General features: G+C 36.9%; 1 protein-coding gene across 1 annotated transcript; it reads right to left on the reverse strand.

The window, feature by feature from the left end:
- Positions 1-5634: 5634 nt before the first annotated feature.
- LOC117933442 lies at positions 5635-24481 on the reverse strand. The gene is made up of 10 exons (XM_034854797.1): positions 24107-24481; positions 22948-23079; positions 10525-10648; positions 9230-9663; positions 8942-9018; positions 8671-8806; positions 7636-7839; positions 6064-6380; positions 5811-5900; positions 5635-5714 (listed from the first exon to the last, which is right to left on the reverse strand). The coding sequence occupies exons 1-8, from the start codon at positions 24479-24481 to the stop codon at positions 6321-6323; spliced, it is 1542 nt and encodes a 513-aa protein (XP_034710688.1). The 3' UTR covers positions 5635-5714; positions 5811-5900; positions 6064-6320.
- Between the last annotated feature and the right edge of the window lie 172 nt (positions 24482-24653).

Below are 24653 nucleotides of genomic sequence, written 5' to 3' on the forward strand. Positions count from 1 at the left end.
AGTCTTAAAAGAAGAATTGACAAAATCTATTTATCTTGAAAAACAATTTTCTTTCGTAAAATTCAGTGTAGGAGAATTATTCTTGATTTTAAAAATTATTAAAAGTTTGTTTGCGAGTGATTTTAATCAGAGCCGACAAATCTACGGGGTTGGTAATCGAAATTACAATTCCAATAATCATATTTTATTTAAACTTTATAGAATTGAAGTGGGAAAAGGCCATATTAGCATATGCAAAATATGGAAAGGTGATAATAGTAATAAAAGGACTTTTGAAATGGTGATGGATTCAAATCAAAGTAAGAAGGATTCTTTTTTCCTTCCTTGTTTCACTCTCTGAGGTGACTCCAATTGGTATGAAAAGTTTTGAGAGTTAGTTGGTCGGTTGGCTCTACAAAGAACCAAATTTAGGGTATGGAATATGGTGATGATGTTATGATCATTTAGATTTCACAGTGTGGATGAGTTCAAATTGTGACAAAAGCATATGGAGATAAGAAAGAATTTGCTAAAGTTTCTCTTTTTTCTCTTTGGTGGGTAGGATGTTACTTGAGCTTGCTTTTATTTTTTGGCAACTTTCCCCTATGCTACTATTAATATTTTGTCTCTAACTTCTACAAGAAGTTATTAAAAAAAGAAAAAAAAAGTGGTTTTAATTTTTCTTTAAACTAATGAAGCAGGAGAAAAATATTGTTCAAATTTTAAGTTTTAAAATTAACTCATATGTAGAAGGCAAACCTGATAGATAAGTGCATTTATTTTTATGAATGCAAGCATATGTGTAATAAATTCATTCTAAAAATAAAGATAATTTTAAAATATATTTATATATATATGTGAAAAATAAAAGAAAATGTAGTTTAGTATAGTATGATGAGTGTGATAAAATCATAGAAATGAAATTTTTTTAATAAGAAAAATAAAATTTTTGTGATTTAATTTATACAATGTTATGGTCTTCGAAAATCTCGAAATGATAAAAAAACTATATCGGTAAGTTCAGAATAAGTCTTTTAATTTCAAGTAATATAACTTCTAATTTGCAAATATAAAAATAAATCAAAATATATATATATAGATATTTCATATATAATAATATGATATTACAAATAAATAGATAAATTCCTCATGTGTGGGATATATGCGATAAAAATGTGACCCTTCACTTATGAGAGATAAAAACAATAGGGGAGACTCAAGCATAAAACTTATGATTAATCACGATTTTAGTAATACATGATCATAAAAAAATATCTTATTACATAAACCCAATGGCAAAAATTGTGAAAAAGACCAAAAAGCAAAAAGAAGAGAAACATTTCCTCTTTCCCAACTAAAGAAGTAAAAAAGACAATTGACATAAAGGACCCAAAGTTGCATAAAAATACATACAACAATTGGTGATGACAGCATTCTCCTAATGCAATAACCATGAAAAATGTGGAACCCACTTTGGGGAAAATCAGAGTAAGCAAACATGACAAGAGAGAAGAGAAGGAGAAAAAAGGAGGAGGGTGGTAGTGTGGTGATGCAACTCAAGAAGTGACAAGAGAGAGTGTTGGTGGGATCCAGTTACATATAATATATATATATATATATATATATATATATATATATATATATATATATATATAATATAAATGTATGGGTTTGTGACTAGTGATGAAGACTAAAATTATAGGGAGTTTATTTTCTTTCTTTTCTAGATGATGGAGAGTCTTGGATTTGATTGGAATTCACAAAATCCAATGGGAATGGCCATCTTAAAAAGGAGGTAAGAGGACTGCACCCACTGCCTCTGATACATGTATGAATGATCAAGTCTCAAGTCTCAAAGTGTGAAGGGAATATATATATGGATACACTAATGCACACATACCCACCTCCCAAATATTCCTTTTGTCAACTTAGCTCTTTCTTGGTATTGCTCTATCAAGCCATGGGCAACCCCACCAAAGGTTGAGTTGGGATTTTTTTTATTTATATATTTATACCATTTTCTTGAAATATTTGTAAAAAAAAAACGGTTGTTATAAAAATAATTTGGGTTTTATAATAGTTAAAAACTATTCTAATATACCTTTACCATAATAAAGTTATATTTTTTAAAAAATATTCTAATATATATTTACATCATATTAAAACTTAAAATTTTTTCTTTAGAAGATGATTTTATAATTCAATATTTAAATTAAAAAATTTTGTTGTAGATTTATAAATATTTTTTTAATTATTATTATTATTTTAAAAAATTTAGAATGATTTATATATTTTTCAAAATCCCACTTGAGTTGTGGGTTATCTTGCCACTCAAATCTTTTTAAATGAATTTCTACCATTTCTTTTACCAATTTTTTTAACCAATATGTTCTAGTCAAACTACTCCATACATGTATTGTTTAATTAATTCAATGGTTACAAATACTCTATGATGATTGGAAAGTTCTCAAAATTCGCCCATTCTTTGTGAGCTTAAAAAAAAAAAAAAAAAGGATATTTATAATTTAAATTATTTTCGAATTGTTTGGTGGATTTACTTCTCTATAAATGTATTGATTTTCTTAATAATTACGTTGTATTTCCCTCATTTCATTAAATTAAATTAATAAAAAAATAGATTTCCAAAAATACATCAATTTTCTTTCTATTTTATAACATTAATTCCAAAATATAATTGGACCTTCTGCGGCGCACTTTAGTAAGCAATCAAAAGCGCACCATAGCAAGAGGCCTGCAGTCCGTGGCGGCGTCGCCGGCTGCGACTCCGGATTTCAAGCCGGTCAGAGTCGTTACATCTGCAGATGGGATACGTGGCACAATTCAACAGCTCTATCGGTGCGACCCCACCTGAGTGCCAATGAAAAATAGAAACATGTCAAGGGGAGGAATATTTAGGTGTGGTGAAAGGTTCCATCATGGCGTGCGAGCGTCCAATCAAGTAGAACAATCGAATCCTGCTGATGATTGATGAAACGACGTCGTCACGTGGTGGGTTGTTGCAGCGTTCAGATTCTGCTTCCTCGTCAACTACTCAACTAGCGTTTGATTCCTTTCCAATAATTTGAAATTCTAGAATTAAGTCCTTTTTTTTTTTTTTTTAATTTCCTAATTTTCAACTAATACTAGAGGCATTTTCTATAAATTTTTTTTTATAAGAACCAATTATAGTTTTCATAAATAATAAAAGAAATTATGAATTTCAATTTTATAAATTGCTTCTTACATTTTCCAATGCCATCTATTTTGAATTTTAATAAAAATGAAAATATTTATACTCTTTAATTATATTTAAATTAATTTGATTATTTGATGCATGTGTTTGATTCCGTCACAATTTAAGAAAACTACTATAAAATAATAATTTTACATTTAAGATCAAGAGAAATTATTATTTTAATAAAGTTAATTACCTATAAATGAACATTTATTAATTTAGAGGTAACATTATGTTTATACTTACCTATATGACTTATAAATAAAAAAGAAATAATAGAAAATTAATATATAAAAATTTATAAAAATCTAAAAAAAAAGAAGAAGAAGAATTTTTTCATATTTACTAAAACTTTTAAAATATCAATATCATCCTCACAAAATTATTTCATTAAGTTTACCTTGATAAAGACACCATACACCACACAAACTCTAGACTTTTGGTTCATTGTTTGTTGAGGTCACGGTTTTAAAAAGCAGCCAAGGCTCAAGGTGGTTACTCCCTAGTTATAAGGCATCACTTGCCAATAAATATGCCTCAATAAAAACACAAACTCTAGACTTTTAGTTCATTGTTTGTTGAGGTCACAATTTTACCCTACTTATAAGGCATCTACTTCATTTTTATTTACTTATTTATTTTTTATTTTTATTCCCTTCTATCATTCCTTAAGTCCCATATGTTTGATCCGGTAGAATTTGACCCATTTTCTTATTGAGCGAAGAGTACGAAATAAATCAGATTGATTTTTCGATCAAAAATACTATGTGAAATCTTCGATTTTTTCCTCTTCCTCTATCCCTATCCCATAGATACAACGTTTGAATCAATAGAGAACCTTTTCTTCTGTATCTGTATGAATCGATATTATTACATTCCAATTCCTTCCCGATACCTAAGAAAAATCCCGAAGTGGATCCCAAATTGACGGGTTAGTGTCAGCTTATCCATGCGGATTGCTTGCCATGAAATATGCCTTATGTTTTGTCAAATTCGTTGTTTCTTTATTGAATGGTGCTTCTACATATTTATAATCTGATTGAAATACATCTCAAATCATCCCAAGTCCATTTCACTTCACTCGAATATGCACATCATGTTGTACCTTAGGTCTGAGCCATACAAACTTTTACATCTTAAGGCACGCCAGAGGCCATGGCCAGGTTCTCATACTCTACTGGTAGATAGTCATAAATGATTTCAACTAGGGGTGTGGGTCATAGGAATCTCATTCCAGGATCCCCACACACCTAAATGTGACCTTTAATTAAGGAAAAGACCGCAATAATTTTCCCTCCCGTTTTCATAATCCACGTGCAAGATCAAAAGTGTCAATATGATTTGAAATGAAACGTGAAAATGAAATGATTTGAGATTTCACTTTCATTTTGCCAGCCCCATGTAGTTTAGCTAATGGAATTCCATTCCCACCTCAAGACTTTAACTTCCACTTCACTCTTGTCCCACTTGTGTACCATTATCAATCCAGGCAATCTTTGTTTGGATTTTCAAAAGAGAAGATAAAAAGAAAAGCAACAGAAAATGTAAAGTAATTTTGAAAATTAGTTTTAGAATTTTTCATTCTTCTTTTATATAAAAAAAAAAAAAAAACCCCTAAAACACGATCACAAGTCATGATCAGGAAAAGACATTTTCTATTTATGTAAAATCTGAAGTAAGATTGATGCAAACTGTCATTCAAACTTCAAATTTCACCTGAATTCAAAGTTTTTCAATTTTTTTGCATTTGGACAAAATTATTTACAAATAATATTTGAATAACGTTCGTCTTCAGAGGAAAAAACAACAACAACAACAACCGGAGTCTTTGACTAATTGGATCCTAAAAGGTACCAAGAAAAGACAAAAATCAGAAAGAACACTTATATTTTTCGTTTGGTTTACTGTGAAGCACTCAACTAAATTCAAAACTATTCTAGTATTTTTTTTTTCCCTTCACTTTTCTTATTTTCTTTCATCTCTCTCCTTAGCTTTTGCCCCTGTACTCTCCCTGAAACTTCCAAGATTCAAATGGACCCTCCTAAGAATAAAAATGATCCCTATAAACACCTTAATGCCCTACAGAAAAGGGCTCATAGAATGTGAACCAACCATAAAAATACTAGACACCCACCTTTGACATGAATTAAAAAAAGAAACCCTAGAAAAGAACCCAACATATTGCCTTCCTTATTGCTTAATAGAGAAGGCATTTCCTACTTTTGAACACACAATCTTTCCAGGAAAGAGACCTTTTCTTCTAGGGTGGGTCCAACCCACTAAGAAGAATTAAATTGTGGGGCATTTTCAACTCTGGGGCTAAAGGTTCCTCCTTAGCCAAGTGGTGGTGCTCTGTTCTTGTAAGTCCATGCATGCCTAACAATTAAGTTTGATTAATCAATTCAATAATGCTAAATCAATGATATAATATGTTAGTGCTTTGATAACCCAGCTCGAAAAATCAGAATAACATATTATTAGTCAAACAGCAATTTGACACCTACATTAAACAAATGAAGCAAAAACCCTAATGAGTCTCATTATTCGCATCAATTTTCTTAGTTTAATAGCAAAAATTAATCTAATCTAGACTTACTGTGGCAAAAATTCGGAGTTGTTAAGACATAGTTGTGGTTGGAACATCAACTCTGACATCAGAATCAACTATGTGCCGAGTATCATTCACCTGCATGATAAAAGCTTGTCAGCATGGGTGTCTTTTAAATCAATACAATTTGGGGATAAATGCACAAGGAAGATCATTTTTCTGGATGATATCAATTACATGGCTTCAACTGAAAATGGTCTAAGAAATGAAAATCATGTACACGATCATAGATAAAAAAAACCTGTTCCCACCGACCCACCCCCCTCCAAACCAAATCTATTTCTGGTGTCATCTCAGATTCTCCATTTCTGGTAGGGAGATTTCCCCTATCAGGTAAAGGCCCCACCCAGTTGAACATTACATATCTCGCAAAAACCAAGTGGTGGTATGTCAGAGTGATGGGTTGATATGGATGACAGTACACGCTATATCAACAGATGAACGAATATGATACAGAAGCAAATAGTTTAACATCATGCATATGTATTGGACTTCAAGCTACTCATTCAACTTGCAGACGTTGATGAACTTCTGGACTGCGTTGTGATATTGGGTTCCCTGTAACAATGACATGAATGTAAACATGTTAGCCAGAGTTGGTTGGAAGCAGATTATTGCCCAATCTGATGAGTTCAAAGTTAAATTTTAAATAAAGTAACCAAACAGGATGTTGTAAGCTCAAAGTTTTCACTAGTGATGTTATATTTGGTGTGATACAGACGTCTACTTGCATAATTGAGTTGCTTTATCATTTACTATGATCCATTCAGGTGGGTTTCCAAATTCCAATCTAATAAATATCCTGGGGGGCCTAGATATATTGGAGGGACCAATTAAAAATGGATCCTAAAATTCTGGTCACCTCTAGGAGAACTCTACTAGCCCATTTGGGAGATCAGAAGCTATGGCCACAATGTCAAGTGGCTGTAAGATGAGACGCCTTGACCCATCAAAGGACAGGGAGACAAAGCATCTAACTGAAAGGAGAGGTTAGAATCAACTTTCTTAAGTCTCCCACATCCTAGTGCTAGCATTATGGAATTCACAGGAACTATCAGTCATGTTGATGATGTTTGGATTTTACCTAACCCTGGAAGGCGGAAGAATTGGATACTTCTACCTGCAATCCATGTCTTCCCTTAACTAAGGTTCAAAATTTAACAGCAGCCTTTCTCCTATGATGATTGGTGACTGATAAACGAAGCTTGAAGTGAATGATGGGATAGGGGCAGTAGTTCTAGAAAGGAAAAAGCAAAGAGGCTGGAGAACTGAGAATCCTGCTGGAAACTGGCATTAATTCTTACTTGATGTAGATTGATTCCCATGTACCTATTTGCATTAGCTCTATTAATAGCATGCTGCTGCATGTCAGCATAGCTAACAGTCAGTAGTTCTCTAGGGGAACCTACAAATGGTATAGTGGCAATCTTTCACAGTGCCTTCAGCTGCCACCCACTTGTATGCAACACCACCAAATCATGACCTCACTTGAACTCCTTTCTTCTGTCTATTTTCTTATGAACAAGGTGGCCAAGCTAGGAATCATCTTCAAGCCCACTGGGCCTCTCTTCCAGCTCATAGGCTGTCATACCAATTGGTTCTTGTTACATACCATAAATATTTGAACATTGTTTGACAATGTGACGACGAAAGTTCACCAAACATGTGACACAATATGTAGCCCTTATGAAACAGGGGCTCAGTAAGAGAAAAGTACATTATCAGGTCAGTTTAATCAATTTATTTAACACCCAGATCCCTGATGGATAGTTTGAATAGTTCAGTAAGGCTTAAAGGAATTGACAAACATTACCTCCCAGTAAAGTTGGTTGCAGTCCATGCACTGCCAAAATTCTAGATTTGAGTCAAACAAGCAGTTGGGAATTACTTGGAAACCTTTTGCAGCTTCACTGGCCTCTTCTGCTGTTAGCGGCTTTTGGATAAACCTCCCATTGCATTTGGTGCACCTTGACATTAGCTGATCCTCGCAAATTTTCAATTGGAATGTTTCGATTACCTACAACAATAATTCAAATTCAGGCATTGCTACACCAACGTATCAGATGATTGACAAACCCAATTCCTTATTAGTATATAGAAAAACAGTAAATACAATCTATAACAGACATAGTGGTAAGAATTCTCATGTCAACAATGACCACACTCTATAGTGATCTTCTATGAGGTCCTAGGATGCTGTAGACTTATGATAATTCAGCAGTGTAACATTTTCTAAGTGTAAACTGACATATTGGATGATGTTAGAGTGCATGATATAAATTGTGGTCCAAATCTTACAAGTTTAAGCTTTCGGGAAAATTGGTAGTTCAATATAGAAGCAAAGCCTTGTTTGGTGGAAGGTCAAGCATTGTAACATCGTCACTGCATGTTTATTTACCTATTATTAGGCCCATATGGAAGCCTAAAATGGAGGCTACACATGAGAGAGGGTGTTAAAGTGCATGATGTATATTGTGGGCCCAAATCTTATAAGACTATGCTTTTAGGAAAATTGGTAGTTCAACAGATAAGAACAAAGAATCTATTTAAACAATTTAAACTAAGCCACCAATACTTGAGCAAGATTGTAAAGTACCATTTCAATACTTTACTGTCATCAGAAGAGCACCAAAACAAATTCCAAAATTGGATGCTTAGATTTCAAGTCATTGAATTGGATGAAAAACCTACATTTTCTCACTTTTCATTTATCTATCATTTGCATAGTCACATAATTCCAAACAAACAACTTTCAATCATTAAAAAAAAAAAATATTTTCTAAAGTTTCTTTTCATAGAATATGCACACTTTTTAATTTCCCTCTTTGGCAAACAACTGCATGTATACCTCAAGTAGCTGTTCATTTTTGAGAAGATTCTTCACCCTATATATTTGATTTTTTATCAAATACTCATGTCTCAATAGCTTGGAATCTCGCGTCAAGAGCACCCTATTCTCTTTCCGTGCTTGATCAATTAACTCCCTAAAAAGAATGAATAATAAATAAAGGGGTTAAAGATTATATTTTACATAGAAAATAAATATCAAACATGATGTTAAAACTAGTTCCATTGTTAAATAAATTAAAAAATAATTGAAACTACAGTGAGAGGAAAACCTAGATTCAGGTTTTTTTGAATATGGTATTGCAGCATCTATCCCAACACATCGTAAATGCTTTGCTAAGCCTTCCACCTGAGTAAATGTTCAATTAGCACCATTCTTATAATCTGATCACGACTATTTAAATTCTAGGTGACATTTAAATGAAAACTCAAATGAACATAGAGAAGGGAAGGAAGAAAGTGTTTTATTCTGAGCCATTACAACTATGAGAACATGCTGTGTGAAAACCTAAACCCTGGAACGAAAGTAGCGCATACACAAAATATAAATCGAAACATACCATCACATCACATAGAAACTTAGGGCATCCATCTCCCCCCAAGGTCAAATCCCATGGTGGGGGGCTACACCACTCATCAAAAATTTCTATTTGCTTCTCTTTGCAAACTGCTGAAGATTGTTTTTTCCCTTTCTTCTTGGTTTTAGGCTTTCTGTCAGATTCCTTCAACAAAATTCTTTCACCATATTTCCTAACAATGCTAAAGAGGGAATCATCCATAGGGATGGTATTTCTGCATGATGACCATGAAACAACTTCCTCTAAAGTAGCTTTTCTCTGAGGAAATTCAGATGTAGTAGCTCGAACTATATCTACAGCATCAAAAAACTTGCTCCTCAGAAGTTTATGACAAATATCAGGATTCTCAAGAATCTGTTTCAACCCGCGATCCACATTTGAGAAACGCTGTTCAGTGGCACTACAAAAAGAATTTCCTGCAATAGACAGTTGAAGAAATTCATAATCAAGCTGTTTACAATATCAAGAATCGAATGTGTAAGTTATATAGAACAAATGATCAAAAGGACCTCTCTGGATTTCACAGTGAAACATGCTTCGTATAATGGGGATCTTCTATGTTTTTTGTTCCACAACTACACTTAGGCTGAATATGTTCATGCACCATAAATGCAGTGGCAACAAGTATAGAGAAAAAAGGATGTTGGACCATTGGTAACTCTTTGGATAAAAAAGTGTGAGACTGACGAGGGGCAGTGCAAAAAGGAAATTGTGGAAAATTGTGGATTGAGTTACGAGTAGAGCTTAAAACCAGGAACCAGCAGTATCCATATGCATAAATGAAAATTAGTTTCTCAAACTATTCATTAGAATTCAGCTTAGTGATCTTTATAGGATTTCCAATTAAAATCATGTGAATGCACATATGCACTCTCAAAATTGTGTAGTTCCTGTTCCCAAGACAAACAAATCAGAAAGCACTCACCTTTGGAGGATCGTTTAAGATTACATGAACCCATTGAACCATCCAAAATTTTGGGATGTGCAATGACACCCTACTAAGATTACAGATCTGCTTCCAAATGGCACATTTCCTTAGTGCCATTCATAGTTGTAATCATTGTAGAAATCATAAGGAAGACAATTTATAGTTAGTCGTTTGCACATGATGAGAATCTTCAAAGACATAACAATAACAAGCATAAGGTTATCTAAAAACTAAACTCTTTAGTCCCTAACCTAAGCTCCCTAACACATTAGCAAGACAAAACTCCCAGATAAAATCTACAAGACAAATCTCAACAGTTCTGCAAATTTAGAATATCACACACTCAAACCTTTTTCAGCAACTTTGAAGTGGAAGATGTTGAATATTTCAAGCAAGCAGTGTGCATCTGTAGCTGCATATGTTTTCTGCTCTTCTGTAAGTGGACGGTGCGACCAATCACTACATTGAAGTTCCTAAAAAAAGTTAAATTGCATCAAATATTTATTATAGCAATTAATATACAGATTACAATCTTAATTCCATGAGAATAAGCAGAACCCAGCCTTCATATCTCTAAACAATTTTTTATACATGCCAAGCAAATAAAAATGGTCATCTAATGCCACATACAAATGATTCCAGTGAACCAATATCTCCTCAAGTAATTTGGATATGTGCCAAAGCTATGTCTATGAATGAGAATTCCAGCAACATGACTCAAAGAAACCTAATATACTTAGGCATCTCTATAGTTACATATCATATACTATCATTACAAACAGTTAAAATAACAATATTCTGAAGATGCCTGAACACGAGTGCTTGACTGAAGATATTGAAATGCTTTAAGCATTCCTACAGATATTGGGTAGCTCCCTTCCTAAGGAAAAACCTGACAGAGTCACCAGGTCCAGTCATTGATGTGTAAATGATCTCTAAGAAATTTGAGTGCGCTTTGTATACCTCCTGTATAATAGGGTATCAATCCCTTTTCGTCAGGCGCCTTTAATACATTTTATTATTATTATTATTTGATGAAGTCAACTGGGTAAATATGCTGGCTGGGGTTAGATAGGATTAGTTAGGAAAGTTGTAAATATTTGATTTAATTTTTTGGATAGGTAAATTTTTGCCCCCGTAAGGACTTGAAGCTGGAACCTCCCACAAACCCTCCCCATCCCTTTACCACTTGAGCTAGGCCTCAAGGGCTTGATTTAATTAGTTAGCCTTATCCCTGATTTATAGGGGGTTGTTTTCTAGGGATTGGTATCCCAGTTTTAATGGGATTTGGTTAAATGTTCCCATGGTGCTAGAGCCTATATATTTTCCCCTGTACATGCTAAATCAATAATATAATATTCCCACCTTTTCACATGGTGCTAGAGCTGAATTTGGCTCCTTGGGATATTTTCTTTTCAGCCTTCATCAATGAATTTTTTTTTTCTAAGCATTTGCTGTCTCATTTATTTAAATTGCTGCAATACCAAATGTTCCTCTTTTTTTTTTTTCTTTTTTTTTTTTTATCCAAAACAAAGTATCTTGAAGCAATATATTAGCTTTTTATTTCAGCATTCATTGCCAATTGCAAAGTTTTTTTTTTTTAGCCCAGAAACTCTCCTGTTTGCCATATCAATTTACCCAGAAAACTCTCTTTATTTCTTCGGCCTTCATTACCCATAAGCTTTTTTCCTCTTTTCCCTCACAACGTCATCATGTCCAATGGAACTGAGGTCTCCAATTTACTTTTTTATCCAAAACAAATTTGAGATTCAAGAGACAAAGACGCCTAGCACAGTTCTACCCGGAGATTTGCAGAATATTCAACCAAACTATTGGTTAAATGGAAAAAAACTACTTGAAGTGGTCTCAATTTGTTTGAACCTTTTTGAAAGGGAAGGGCAAATTGAGTCATCCCTTTAAAAAGGGTTTGAAGCTAGGGGATCCAAAGTTTGACGCTTGGGACAAAGCTGATTCTATGGTTATGTCATGGCTATGGAATTCCATGATGCATTAAGTGAGTGATACTTGCATGTTCTTGGAGATAGCAAAGGATATTTGGGACATGTGTAAACAGACTTGATTAAAGGTTCATGATGCTGCCCAAATCTATGATATCAAGACTAGAATCTCAACTACTAAACAGGGAAATTGCTCTATTACTGAATACTGCAATATCTTACAGAACTTGTGGCAAGAATTGGATTCTTATCAATATTTTGAGATGAAATGTAGTGAAGATACTACCATTCTAAAGAGATTTATGGAGAAAGACAGAACTTATACTTTCCTTACTGGATTAAATGCTGAATTTGTTGCTGTTAGAGTCCAAGTTCTTAGAAAAGAAGTCCTTCCATCATTGAATAAAACTATTGGAATAATCCAAGGAGAGGAAAGTAGGAGAGGGGTCATGTTAAAAGCTCAACCAGTGGAAAGTTTTGCTATGGTGGTAAGGGGTGCTAATGCAAGGAGTAGTGGAGTAGATCACTAACCAAGCACTTATTATAGTGGAATGACAAATGAAAGTAAGTGGCTGGAGATATCAAAGGCTGGAAACAAAGATCCAGTGGTGTGTATGTATTGCAAAAAACCACAGCACATCAGGGAAAAATGTTGGAAACTTCATGATAAGGCCACAAACTTTCAGCATGCCCAAACAAATAGCATAAACCAGGCAGTAAAGAATGGACCAACAATGGGACAAGGACAGTCACGTGTAACCACAATGCAACCAAGAAGAAAAACAAACTCTTTTAAGGACCAAGTTGAGTTTAACATAGAAGAGATTGAAAAGCTAAAAAAAATTCTGGGAACTTCAGAGAAATCAACAGGTTCAAGTACTTGTTCCTTGGCCTTTTCAAGTAATATATCTCAATCCCTTACTCTTAGCGTCTTGGATCTACCCACAACAAGATCTTGGGTAGTTGATTCTGGGACCACATATCATATGACTAAGTCTTCCCATGATTTTGTCACTTACAGCCCTTGTCCTAGTAATAAAAAGATATCTACAGAATATGTTTTTTTTTTTTTTTTTTTATCAGTAATTGAGAATAGTATTGATAACAATATCTCACTGACTAGCAATTGTAATCAAAGTACCATATCTTGCTAGTGAAGTATTGTTATCAATTCAAAATTTGTTTTAAAGAATATTTTGCATGTGCCTAAATTGTCCATAAATCTTGTCTCAATTCATAAATTGACAAAGGATTTCAATTGTATTGTAGCATTTTCTTCTACACATTGTGAAATTCAGGACCAGGGAATGGGGAAGATGATTAAACCTGCTAGAGAGAAGAATGGACCCTACCATCTTGAAGTATCCGATGAGCAAAATAGCACTAGTAATAATTTTCCTTTTTCATTCTTTTATGAGTCATCTCTTTCAAATAAAAACGAACTTTGGTTGCATCATCTTCGTCTTGGTCATCCATTGTTTAGTGTTCTTAAAATTATATTTCCATATTTGTTTAAAGGGATTGACATGGGAATATTTCATTGTGATGTCTATGAACTTGCAAAACACAAACGTACTTCTTTTCTAATAAATAATAAAAGAATGCCATCTCTTTTGCTCTTATCCAAGTGATGTTTGGGGATCTTCGATAGTTCCAAATGTTTCTAGGCCCTGTTGGTTTGTTTTTTTTATTGATAATTGTACTCATGTGTCGAGTTTTTTTGTGAAAAAAAAAATATATATATGATGTTCACTCTACCTTCCAAACATTCTTTTACACAATTAAAAATCAATTCAGGGTAGAACTAAACTAAAGAGGATTCAATCAAATAATGCTAGGGAGTATTTTAGTCAAACCTTATCTCCATTCTTTTAAGAAAAAGGAATAATTCACAAGTCTTCATATGTTGACACACTACAAAAAAAACAAAGTGGCATAAAGGAAGAATGGTCATCTTCTAGCAATTACTCGCCTTTCTCTTCCAAAAAATTATTGGGGAGAAGCTGTTTAAACCGTTTCTCATCTTATAAACAGATTACTTTCTCAAGTCCTTTATCACAAAACTCCTATGCAACTTTTTTCAAAATTCTTTCTTGATTTCAAAACCACAAACCATCTCACCCCTAGAATATTTGGTTATGTGTCATTCGTTCATATTCATTCCCATCATAGGGGTGAACTTTATCCAAGAGTTCTTAAGTGCATCTTTGTCGGGTATTCATCTATGCAAAAAGGATATAAATGTTATCATCCTCCAATAAAAAAATTCCTTGTCTTCGTTGATGTAACATTTGTTGAACATGAAAGTTATTTTGCCAAACCTTATCTTTAGGGGGAGACATCATTCTGGAAGATAAAGATAAAGATTTGTTTTTGCTTGATCTTTCACTCTCCTCATCTTCATCATCATCTTTGTCTCCACCACCATTGTCACCAAATGAGCCACCATCTTATAATAAAATAGATCCAATCAACCCAAAGTCCCATGGGAAAGGATAAACATATTCATAGTGCTACTTGCTCACTACAAGTCTATTAAATGAGGAGAGAATCCACTATTCAATCTATGCAGGTCCTAGAATTAGAACTAAACCTTGGTGCTAATGATAGAGGTAATGGTATTAAGGTAATGTTTTTGCTTTGAAGCTTATGAAGGTGATGTCTCTGTTCCCAAGCCTTTGGATGATTATGATCTTCCTATTGCTATTAGGAAGGGTGTGAGAAAGTGTACCCAACATCCTTTATACCCACTATCTCACTTTGTGTCTTATGAGAAGTTATTTGGCAGTCATAAAAGCTTCCTTACTCATCCAAACACTATAACCATCCCAAAAACTATTTCTAAAGCATTGGATCATAAAGAGTGGAAAAAATATATAAGAGTTGAGATGGAGGCTCTTGAAAAAAAAAAATAAAACATGGAAATTGGTTGAGCTACCTAAAGAAAAAAAACTAGTAGGATGTTAGGATTTTGTCTCTAACTGCCAACCATGAGTAGGATATGCAACAATATGATGTTAAGAACCCCTTCTTACATGGTGATCTTGATGAAGAAATCTACATGAAAGTTCCTACAGGTTTTGAGTCAAAAAGTAACAAGGTGTATAAATTGAAGAAGACACTTTATGGGTTGAAACAATCCCCCATAACTTGGTTTAGTAGATTTGCCAAAGTAATGAAAGCTATGGGATATAAGCAAAGTCAAGGTGATCACACACTCTTTATTAAACATTCAACTTCAAGGGGAGTAATTGCCTTGTTAATTTATGCAGATGATATAGTTAGAACAAGAGATAACTTGGAAAGTAGAGAAGCTTTGAGAAAATGTCTAGATCAAGAATTTGAAATTAAGGAACTTGGCAGGTTAAAACACTTTCTTGGCATTGAAGTTGCTCACACTCGACATAGGGTTTTTATATCTTAACAAAAGTATGTGTTGTATTTATTTATTTATTTATTTTTTATCAATAACAAAAGTATGTGTTGTATTTGCTAACTAAAATAGGAAAACTTGGGTGTAAACTAGTGAAAACTCCTATTGAGCAAAATCAAAAGCTTTGTGAAGTAGTTGAAGACATGGTGATGGATAGAGAGCCCTATCAAAGGCTAGTTGGTAGATTGATTTATCTTTCAGATACAAGACCAAACATAGCTTATGCAGTAGGAGTGATGAGCCAATTTATGCATAATCCCAAAACGGTCCATCTCCAAGTAGCACATCGGATTTTACGATATCACAAGGGAACTTTGGGAAGAGGAATATTATTCAAGAAAGGAGAAAAGCTGACACTAGATGGCTACATGGATGCAAACTATGTAGGATCTATTGATGACAAAAGATTAACATTAGGATATTGTACTTTTCTTGGTGGAAACCTTGTAACATGGAGAAGCAAAATGTAGAATGTAATTGCAAGGTCAAGTGCAAAGGCTGAATTCAAGGCGGCATTAGGAGTTTGTGAACTTCTGTGGCTAAAAATCATCTTAGAATATCTAAAGGTTTTGTGGGGAAGACCTATGAAACTTTATTGTGATAAAAAGTTAGCAATCAACATTGCACACAATCATGTACAACATGATCGGACCAAACACATTGAAGTTTATAGATATTTCATAAAAGAGAAACTAGATAGTGGATTGATTTGCATACCGCTTCTACCTACCAATAGTCAAAGTGTTGATGCGCTAACCAAAGACTTAAGCGGCTCAGTCTTTCAGACTATTGTTCGCAAGTTGGGAATGGATGATATCCACTGGCCAACTTGAGGGAGAGTGTCGAAGTCAACCATGTAAACATGTTGGCTGGTATTTTTTTGATAGGTAAAGGAAAAATTCATTAAAATCCAAAGAGGCTAAAGAGCATACATGGAGTATACCATTGAACAAAAGAACAAAAAACAACAAGGCAACAAGCCTGTCCCTTACTTGGTAGCTAACCAATCTACAAAATCAATCAAAGAGAAAGTGTGTTCCTCTATATACACCCTAACCCAATTCACAAAAGTGTACAAAAAAATAGATTTAATTTTTTGGTTAGTCCTCTCAACATTGTCGAAGGCCCTCCTATTCCTTTCTTTCCAAATGGTCCACAATAAGCAGAGGGGGGCAGCTCTCTAAGCTTTCTCCCTTTTCTTGCCCATAAAAGAACCATGCCATCCCAAGAGGTTCCTCCTAACAAAGGAGTGCATCACCCATTGCACCCCAAAAAGGGAGAAGATCAGAAGCCATAACATTCTAGCCTTCTCACAAAACAAAAGAAGGTGATATGTGGTTTCCTCTTCATTTTTGCACAAATAGCACCTGTTGGAGATGTTCCAACCACTTCTCTTTAGGCTATCAATGGTGAGTAGCCTGCTCCAAGTAGCTTCCTAACCAAAGAAGCTAGCCCTAATTGGAACCTAAGGTGTCCAGATAACTCTAGCCGGGAAAGGAGGTCTAGTGCCCCTTGAGAACGAGTCATAAAAAGACTTGACTGAGAAAGTCCCATTCTTGTTCTCTCTCCACCAAAGCAAGTCATTCACTCCTCTTCTAATGGTCAAAGGATGAAGCTTACTTAACAAGCCTTCTACTTCCCCCACCTCCCAATCATTTAGGTGTTTATTAAAACATAGCCCCCAGCTACCCCCAACCCCATCCTCCTCCCAAGCCTCAACAACCCATCCTTCTTTGTTGACTACTAAATTAAACAAGTTTGGGAAAGAATCTTCCAAAGATTGATTTTCACACCACAAGTCCTTCCAAAATTTCACTCTAGTACCATCCCCTACGATGAAGCGGGAGTGAGTTCTAATATTCTCCGAACCATTTCTGATGGCCTTCCAAACCCCCACACCATAACGGTCTCTTACACCTTTAAAGCACCACCCCTTCTCTTGAAGGTTGTACTTTCCAGTGATAATTTGCTTCCAGAGGGGATCATTCTCATTAGCAAATCTCTACAACCACTTCCCAAGTAAGGCCTTATTAAAGGCAGCTAGGCTGCGGATGCTCAGGCTTCCATCTTTTTTAGCAGCACAAATAATCTTCCAACTTACCAAGTGGGTCTATTCTCTAAGGCGCCTCCGCCCCATAAGAAATCCCTTTGAATCTTTTCGAGCCTTGCACACACTCTCTTGGGAATCACAAAGAGAGAAAGAAAGTAGGTTGGGAGGCTAGAGAGGGTGCTTTTTAGCAAGGTAAGTCGGCCACCTTTTGAGAGATATTGCCTTTTCCACAGAGACAACCTTTTTTTGAATCTTTCTTCCACTACATCCCACACCCTAGTGGATTTGTAAGGGGCCCCAAGGGAGAGACCCAAGTAGGAAGTGGGTAAACTCCTAATCTTACAACCCAAGACCGGGGCAAGAGTTTCCATAGGAACGCCTTCACCCACTGGGATGGCCTCACTTTTGCTCAAATTAACTTTTAACCTTGAAATCGCCTCAAACCACATAAAAGTCCAACTAAGATATTGCAATTGTTCTGCATCAGCATCACAGAAAATCAAAGTATCATCGACAAACAAGAGATGGGACACAATTAGCCCCTCTCTTCCCCTTCCTCCCACTTTGAAACCGGAAATAAAGCCACCATTTCTTGCACTTGACAGCGGTTGGCTAAGAGCTTCCATGGTCAAAAGGAAAAGATAGGGGGAAAGGGGGTCGCCCTGTCTCAATCCCTTAGAGCTACGAAAGAAGCCCAAAGAGCTCCCATTGATGAGGATTGAGAAGGTAGTCGTAAAGCAACACCATTTCATCCAATTGATCCATCTATGCCCAAATCCCATCTTGGACATCACAACCATAAGAAAGTCCCAATTGACATGGTCAAATGCCTTCTCAATATCCATCTTAAGGAGGAGGCTCGGCGTGTTGTCTTTCAATCTAGAATCAAAGGCCTCACTAGCAATTAGAACAACGTCTAGAATCTGTCTCCCTTGGATGAAAGCTTGCTAAGAATTAGAAATCACCTCCCCCATCACCAATTTCAGCCTATTAGCAAGGACCTTGGCAAGCAATTTGTACACACTCCCTACCAGGCTGATTGGCCTGAAATCTCTTAGGTTTTCGGCTCCTTCCTTTTTACGAATGAGCACAAGGAATGTGGAATTTAAGCTTCTTTGGAAGGTCCCATGGAGATAAAACTCTCTAAAGAGCCCCAAAATATCTGATTTAACAACATCCCAACAAAACAACTAAAAGCCATTGTGAAACCGTCCGAGCCTAGGGCTTTATCACCACAGCAGCTACTTAAGGCTGCAAAAATTTCTTCCTCAGAAAACATCACCTCTAAGTTGCTGGCTGAATCTTTCCCCAGCACCTTAAAGTTTAGGCCATTAATACTTAGCCTCCAATCCCCTGATTCTGAGAGGAGGGAATGGTAGGCTCTGCAAACTCCTTTGATTTCTTCAGTAGAAGAGAAAGACACCTCATTCACTCTAAATTTTGACAGGAAGTTCCTCCTTGCCCTAACATTGGCCATTTTGTGGAAGTACTTGGTATTTTTATCACCTTCTCTTAACCAGATTTCTCTTGACTTCTGTCTCTAAGAAGTTTCTTCCAGAAAGGCCCACTTATTGTAGTCCTCAAGAGTCAGCCTTTTAGCCTCAACCTCCCCAGGAATAAGAGAGTTTTCATTCTCCTTGGCCTCCCAACTCTGCAGGAGGGAAAAGGCCTCTGCTCTATTGTACAAGACATTACCTACCACCTCCCTGTTCCATTTCTTCAAATCCTTCTTGAGCGTTTTTAGTTTCTCAGCAATGCAGTGACTACTATAGCCTTCAACAAAGTAACCATTCCACCGACTGCTTACTAGGTCTTTGAAACCTTCGATCTTCAACCACATATTTTCAAAACGGAAGGGGTTTTTTCTTGATGAGAAGCCTCCAGCTTCTAGGACTATGGGGCTGTGATAAAAAACCAAACGAGGGAGAGCGGACTGAGTAATGGCAGAAAAGTGGTGCTCCCATTGGTCCGAAATAAAGAAGCAATCCAATCTAGAGGCAACCTGAGAATTCAAAACCCCTATCCAAGTGAAAGGGCCTCCAGCCAGAGGAAAATCCCTCAACCCCAAATCCCTTATCACCTTTGAAAATCTCCTCATTTCAGTCGTGAGTCTTGGGGCATTCCTTCTTTCCTCTGGGAATCTTACAGCCCCCTCCTATGCACCAAGGGTCCCTCCCAAAGACCATGGATGGCTCCTAGCTCCTCCCAAAAATCTTCCTTCTCACTACCAATCACTGGCCCGTATACTCCAGAGAAAATCCAAGTAAAACCATCAGCACAGTTTCTGAAACGAACAGAAATGGAGTACCCTCCACTTTCCACCTCCAACTTTTCCAAGACTATTATCCCAAAATAGAAGGTCTCCTGCTGCAACCCTAGCATCCACTGATGCCCAATTAAGAAATCTTCCTACACCCACACAGTTTACCATTTGCACTGACATTTCTTTCACCTTCATCTCCATTAGGCAAATTAAATCTGGTTTCTGGTTCCTCACCACACCCTTGATCAGCTTTCTTTTCTCAATATCATTAAGCCCCCGAACATTCCAACAAAGGATTTTAATTCTCATTAATCAACTGGAATCAACTCCCAGGAGCTCTGGTCGGTTCTTTTAGCTAGTCCTGATGTCTCCCCATAACTAACTGAGCATTCCAATCCTTTTAACTCTCTTTCAAAACGGGTAGAGCATGATTTTTTCTTCTTACGTCTCTTGCAAAGGGTACTTCTGCCAGTCCTCAACTTCAGTTTCTTTAGCAGGGCCAGAATTTCAACTTCATGCCCTTCGACAGGCATTCCCAAGACTTCGCTAAAGTGGGTTAGTTTGGAAAACTCCTCTTCTGACCACCCTTCTTCACAAGGAAGTTCTGCCGACAATTCCCCCTGCTTTGCCACATCACAATCCACCAAAACTAACGCCTCATTTTCCAAAACAGGAGCCGAGGCATCAATCAATACCACCGTTGACCCATCTCTAAGCATCCTGGACAGAGGATTCAGTGATGCTTTAGCCTCCCTTGGCGACAATTCCACAAGACCGGAGAAGGATCCCCATTCCCTCTCAGTCCCCAGAGCCCAAAAAAGAGTAGAAGAAGAAGAATATTCCCCTCTAGAAGAGTTCGATGGAAAAGATGGCTTACCTTGAGAGCTGTGGGTTTCAGCGGGGAAAGAAATCTCAGCTACAGGCGACATCATCGCTTCCATCTGAGGAGTCCCAACGGTGCAAGGAGTCGGTGCGAAGGCTCTTTTCCTCAGACACGACGGGCACTTAGGGCTTCCTTGCCCTAAATCGTTAGAGGGGGTAGGGGCGTCAGGCTTAAAAGGAGGCCTAAACTTAGCAGAGACAAGGGCCTTCTCCAGCCCAGGCCCGAAAGCCTTAGCACAGGCCAAGCTCGAATGGGCCCTTGCAACTGGACGCTGGCCCAAGTCCATAGAGGCACCTTTGCAGGCCTAGGCAAGGCTCTCCACAGCTTCGGTCTTGTCCGAGGTAGGGGCATCACTCCCCAAGATAGGTGGGGGTAGCTTTTCTAGCGGCAGAGAGGATTCTGAAGCAAAGGGCAAGGTGCCCACACTTCCCTCAACGTGTGCAAGGGCCACCTCATCAACCCTAAGCTTCCTCGCACCAAAACCATGAGAGGGAAGCACAGTGGAGATGTAGGGTTCTTCTTCCCACCACAGTTGCAAAGCGAAACAAGAAAAACCAACTACCACCTGCAACGAGCTTGGATGTTGCCATTCTCTGGTTTTGACGAGGACTCTGGCCCACTGAAGATTCCGGCGTTCAGCCGTATTTTCATCCACAGCCACAAATCTCCTGCAAAAATCCCCAAACCTCTTGAAGAGATTTCTTCCCCGAAGATGCAGAGGAAGGCCCAAAATTCTGACCCACACAAGGCGCACACCCCCTCCTCCCTCAAGACATCCAACGGAGGGATTCCATCTTTCTAAACAGAAACTTCTTCCTCTGAAACATCTCACCCCTTATTTAGACACCCTCTCCGCTTCATCTGCAAATTCAAACTCCAGAAGCAAAAGGTTTCCTCCCATGTCTGACAGCCAAAGGTTCCCTTCCAAAAGCCAAGAGTTTTTCGCCCACAGCCCAAAGGAGACGAGGTCAGGGAGGCGGCCAGTGTCTCCCTCCCAATTACCCACGAGACACCTGCCCAGCAACTCCTCATTTCTATCAAGGACCTCTTTCTCAATTTCTAACTAAACAGCATCACAAGGCGCAGAGCAATCCCGAAGAGTTGCCATGTCTCTGTCCAATTGACCATTTTTTCCTCAAATCTGCTGGGCGAAGCTTAAGATGGCACGGGATTTTCCAACAGAGCTCCATTCCCCTGAAGGGGAGAGACTCCTAAACTTCTCAGTTTGCTAGCAAGAAGTTTCCAACCCCCAACAAGTCCTCTTCCTTCAAGAAAAGCCGAGGTGAATCTTTTGTTCTCCGCATCTCTCACAACACAAAACAAGAATCTCCCTACTCTATTACTATGGATTTCCAAACTATAGTCTCTATTTCCTTCCGACCAAAACTTCCAAAACGGAGCTCTCCTTTAGACCACAACAAGACTCCACCCCTTTTAGCAGCAAAGACAAGCCTTTCCCTCCGAATCTGATCCATGAAGAGAACCTGGGACCTCTTTCACAAATCTTCCCATGCACCTTTCCTTTGAACTCCTCTATGCCAATCTCAAACGTCTTCAACTCAACACTTACCCCCAAGAGAAGCTACCGACATTGTTTATACTTGCATCAATACATCTAAACATGTTGGCTGGTATTAGATAAGATTAGTTAGGAAAGTTAAAAATATTTGATTTAATTAGTTAGCCTTATCCTTGATTTACAGGGAGCCTTATCCCTGATTTATAGGGATTGTTTCTATGTTTTCTAAGGATTGGTATCTCAGTTTTGTTGGGATTTAGTTAACTGTTGTTAGTCTATATATTTTCCCCTGTATGTTATTAAATCAATAATATAATATTCCCATCTTTTGACATTATCATTATTATTATTTTACAAGAAAATAGTGCATCTAGTAATAAAGAGCGCCAAGAAAAGGGAGTGCACCCTATGCATGCAAGCAGTGCCTTTTAATACATTTTATCCTATTTGCCTATACAAAAAAATGATCTCCTCATTCTTTTGATTTTAGTACTACCAACCTGAGAATGTGGTCTACTTAATTTTATAGACACCATGTTCTATAAAATTGGAAATTAACCGCACATACTGAAATATATAACATCCAGGTACCATAAAAGAGCTATAGAGAGATATAGCATATTTCGTTCTTCAAATAAACAGAAATTCCATTCTGAAGAGACTGACCTTTGAGAGAGAAATGCCCAACAACTCTTTGCAGATAGAAGCCAAGCTCTTGGTTTCCTTTGGTATCCTTCTTCCCAGGCTCTTATGTTGCAGATAATTGTATATGCTTGTGATATCTAAAAAGGGTTCCACCTATTCAACATTTTTTATTAAATACATGCATCATACTCTCGATATAGGTTATATAACTGAAGATTGACCATTCAATAAAAAAATACTTAGCCACAAATTCTCTCTACTAATAAAACCATCAGTTTCAATTGCAATTACAAATCCACAAAGCTTCCAATCTATGTTCTGAGGTTTAGTCACATGAACCATTTTTCACAAACTTAGCTCTATAATGGTCATATCGGGGGAAAAGATTGAATAACATCTAAAATGTTCGTGCATTTTCTGAAGTAATGACAGTAATTACTGGACCAACCAATCAATAAATTTCCCGTAACATCCATGCATCTTACAGATTATATTCATTGAATGTATACAACGTCCTGGAAATTAAGTTAAAAATTAGAAAAGAACTGTAATAGTATTTTTCATCCTTGCACATCATTCCCAACAAACACCACCACCCTCACAAGTAGTTTTCAGATAAATGTGCTTTTACACAAACCGTCACATTGCCAAAACCTCAGTCTATATAGTATAGTAAGCATCTCCTCTACTATCATAGTAAGCCGAACTCATTAGATTCTATAAATTTACTAATTCCTGTAAAAAGTAGAGAAGAATAAAAGCCTCTTTTTGGCTGCTGGGAAAACATGAGAAAGTAAAAGAAACTTCATATCTGATCATCCACTCTCTAAAGCACCAGAAAAACATAAATCGTCCACTCAACTGAGCACAATACAACCATTTCCTTCGGTTGAGGTAACTTCTCCTTTTTTTTCCCTTTTGAAACAAAAACCTCGTTACATTCCAGCTTTCATTTCCTTTTCTCTTTCTTCACTCTCTCCGTGACCAAACAGAGGATCATAAAACCATATAAAATTCAAACTTTTTTTTTCCGTCTTCCTTTTTCTCCATTTTCTCGGCAACCAAAAACACAATGAGAAACACCAAAAGAATGTAAAATTCAACCGTTAACTTTCTTTCCTTCTTTTCCTCCATTTTCTCGGCAATCAAACACACAATCACAGAAAATTAGAACACTTACCCTATCAAATCCGGGATCACAACCTTGAGAGCAAAAGGTGGAAGACAAATAAATCAAATCCTGCTTAAACCGAAACCCTAATTTCAAAACATCGGGTGAAACGAACACGTCTCTCAGCAGCTCGTAGATCGAGGAAAGAGGAATCGCCGAGAGGTCGAGTAGAAAAACCAGGGACTTAGCCGAGTCGGGACCGAGTCGAGGACCGAGTTGGCACGCGAGTTGGAGGAGGGACACGGTGGGAAAAGAGGACTGCTGGGTGCGAATGGGCTTCCACTCGGCGTCGAGTCCGATGAGTGAGGATTGAGTTAGGGACTGAGTCAGGAGGGTGAACTCGGGCGAGTCGATCGAGGCGACCCAGTGAATTTCGGGATCCATGGAGGGAAAGAGTGGACCTTCCGAGTTATATAGCGCGGACTTTGTGAGTGGTTTGGGCTTTTGGGCCTGGGCCTCTGGTGGTAACTGGGCCCGCCACCTTCTACCCTTTCAACGTGAAAATTATTTATGAGCTTATTATCTATTATTTGTTGTAAATGATGTCATAAATCTT

The sequence above is a fragment of the Vitis riparia genome, chromosome 16, assembly GCF_004353265.1.
Source record: "Vitis riparia cultivar Riparia Gloire de Montpellier isolate 1030 chromosome 16, EGFV_Vit.rip_1.0, whole genome shotgun sequence".
Classification (NCBI taxonomy): Eukaryota; Viridiplantae; Streptophyta; class Magnoliopsida; order Vitales; family Vitaceae; genus Vitis; species Vitis riparia.

Excerpts from the sequence above, each read along its gene's own strand:
- LOC117933442 (XM_034854797.1), bottom strand. The coding sequence starts at position 24,481 with ATGGATCCCGAAATTCACTGGGTCGCCTCGATCGACTCGCCCGAGTTC. Across the intron at positions 23,080-24,106 it reads GTGATCCCGGATTTGATAGG|GTGGAACCCTTTTTAGATAT; the intron begins GTAAGTGTTCTA and ends AATGTTGAATAG. Across the intron at positions 6,381-7,635 it reads GCAACCAACTTTACTGGGAG|GGAACCCAATATCACAACGC; the intron begins GTAATGTTTGTC and ends TCATTGTTACAG.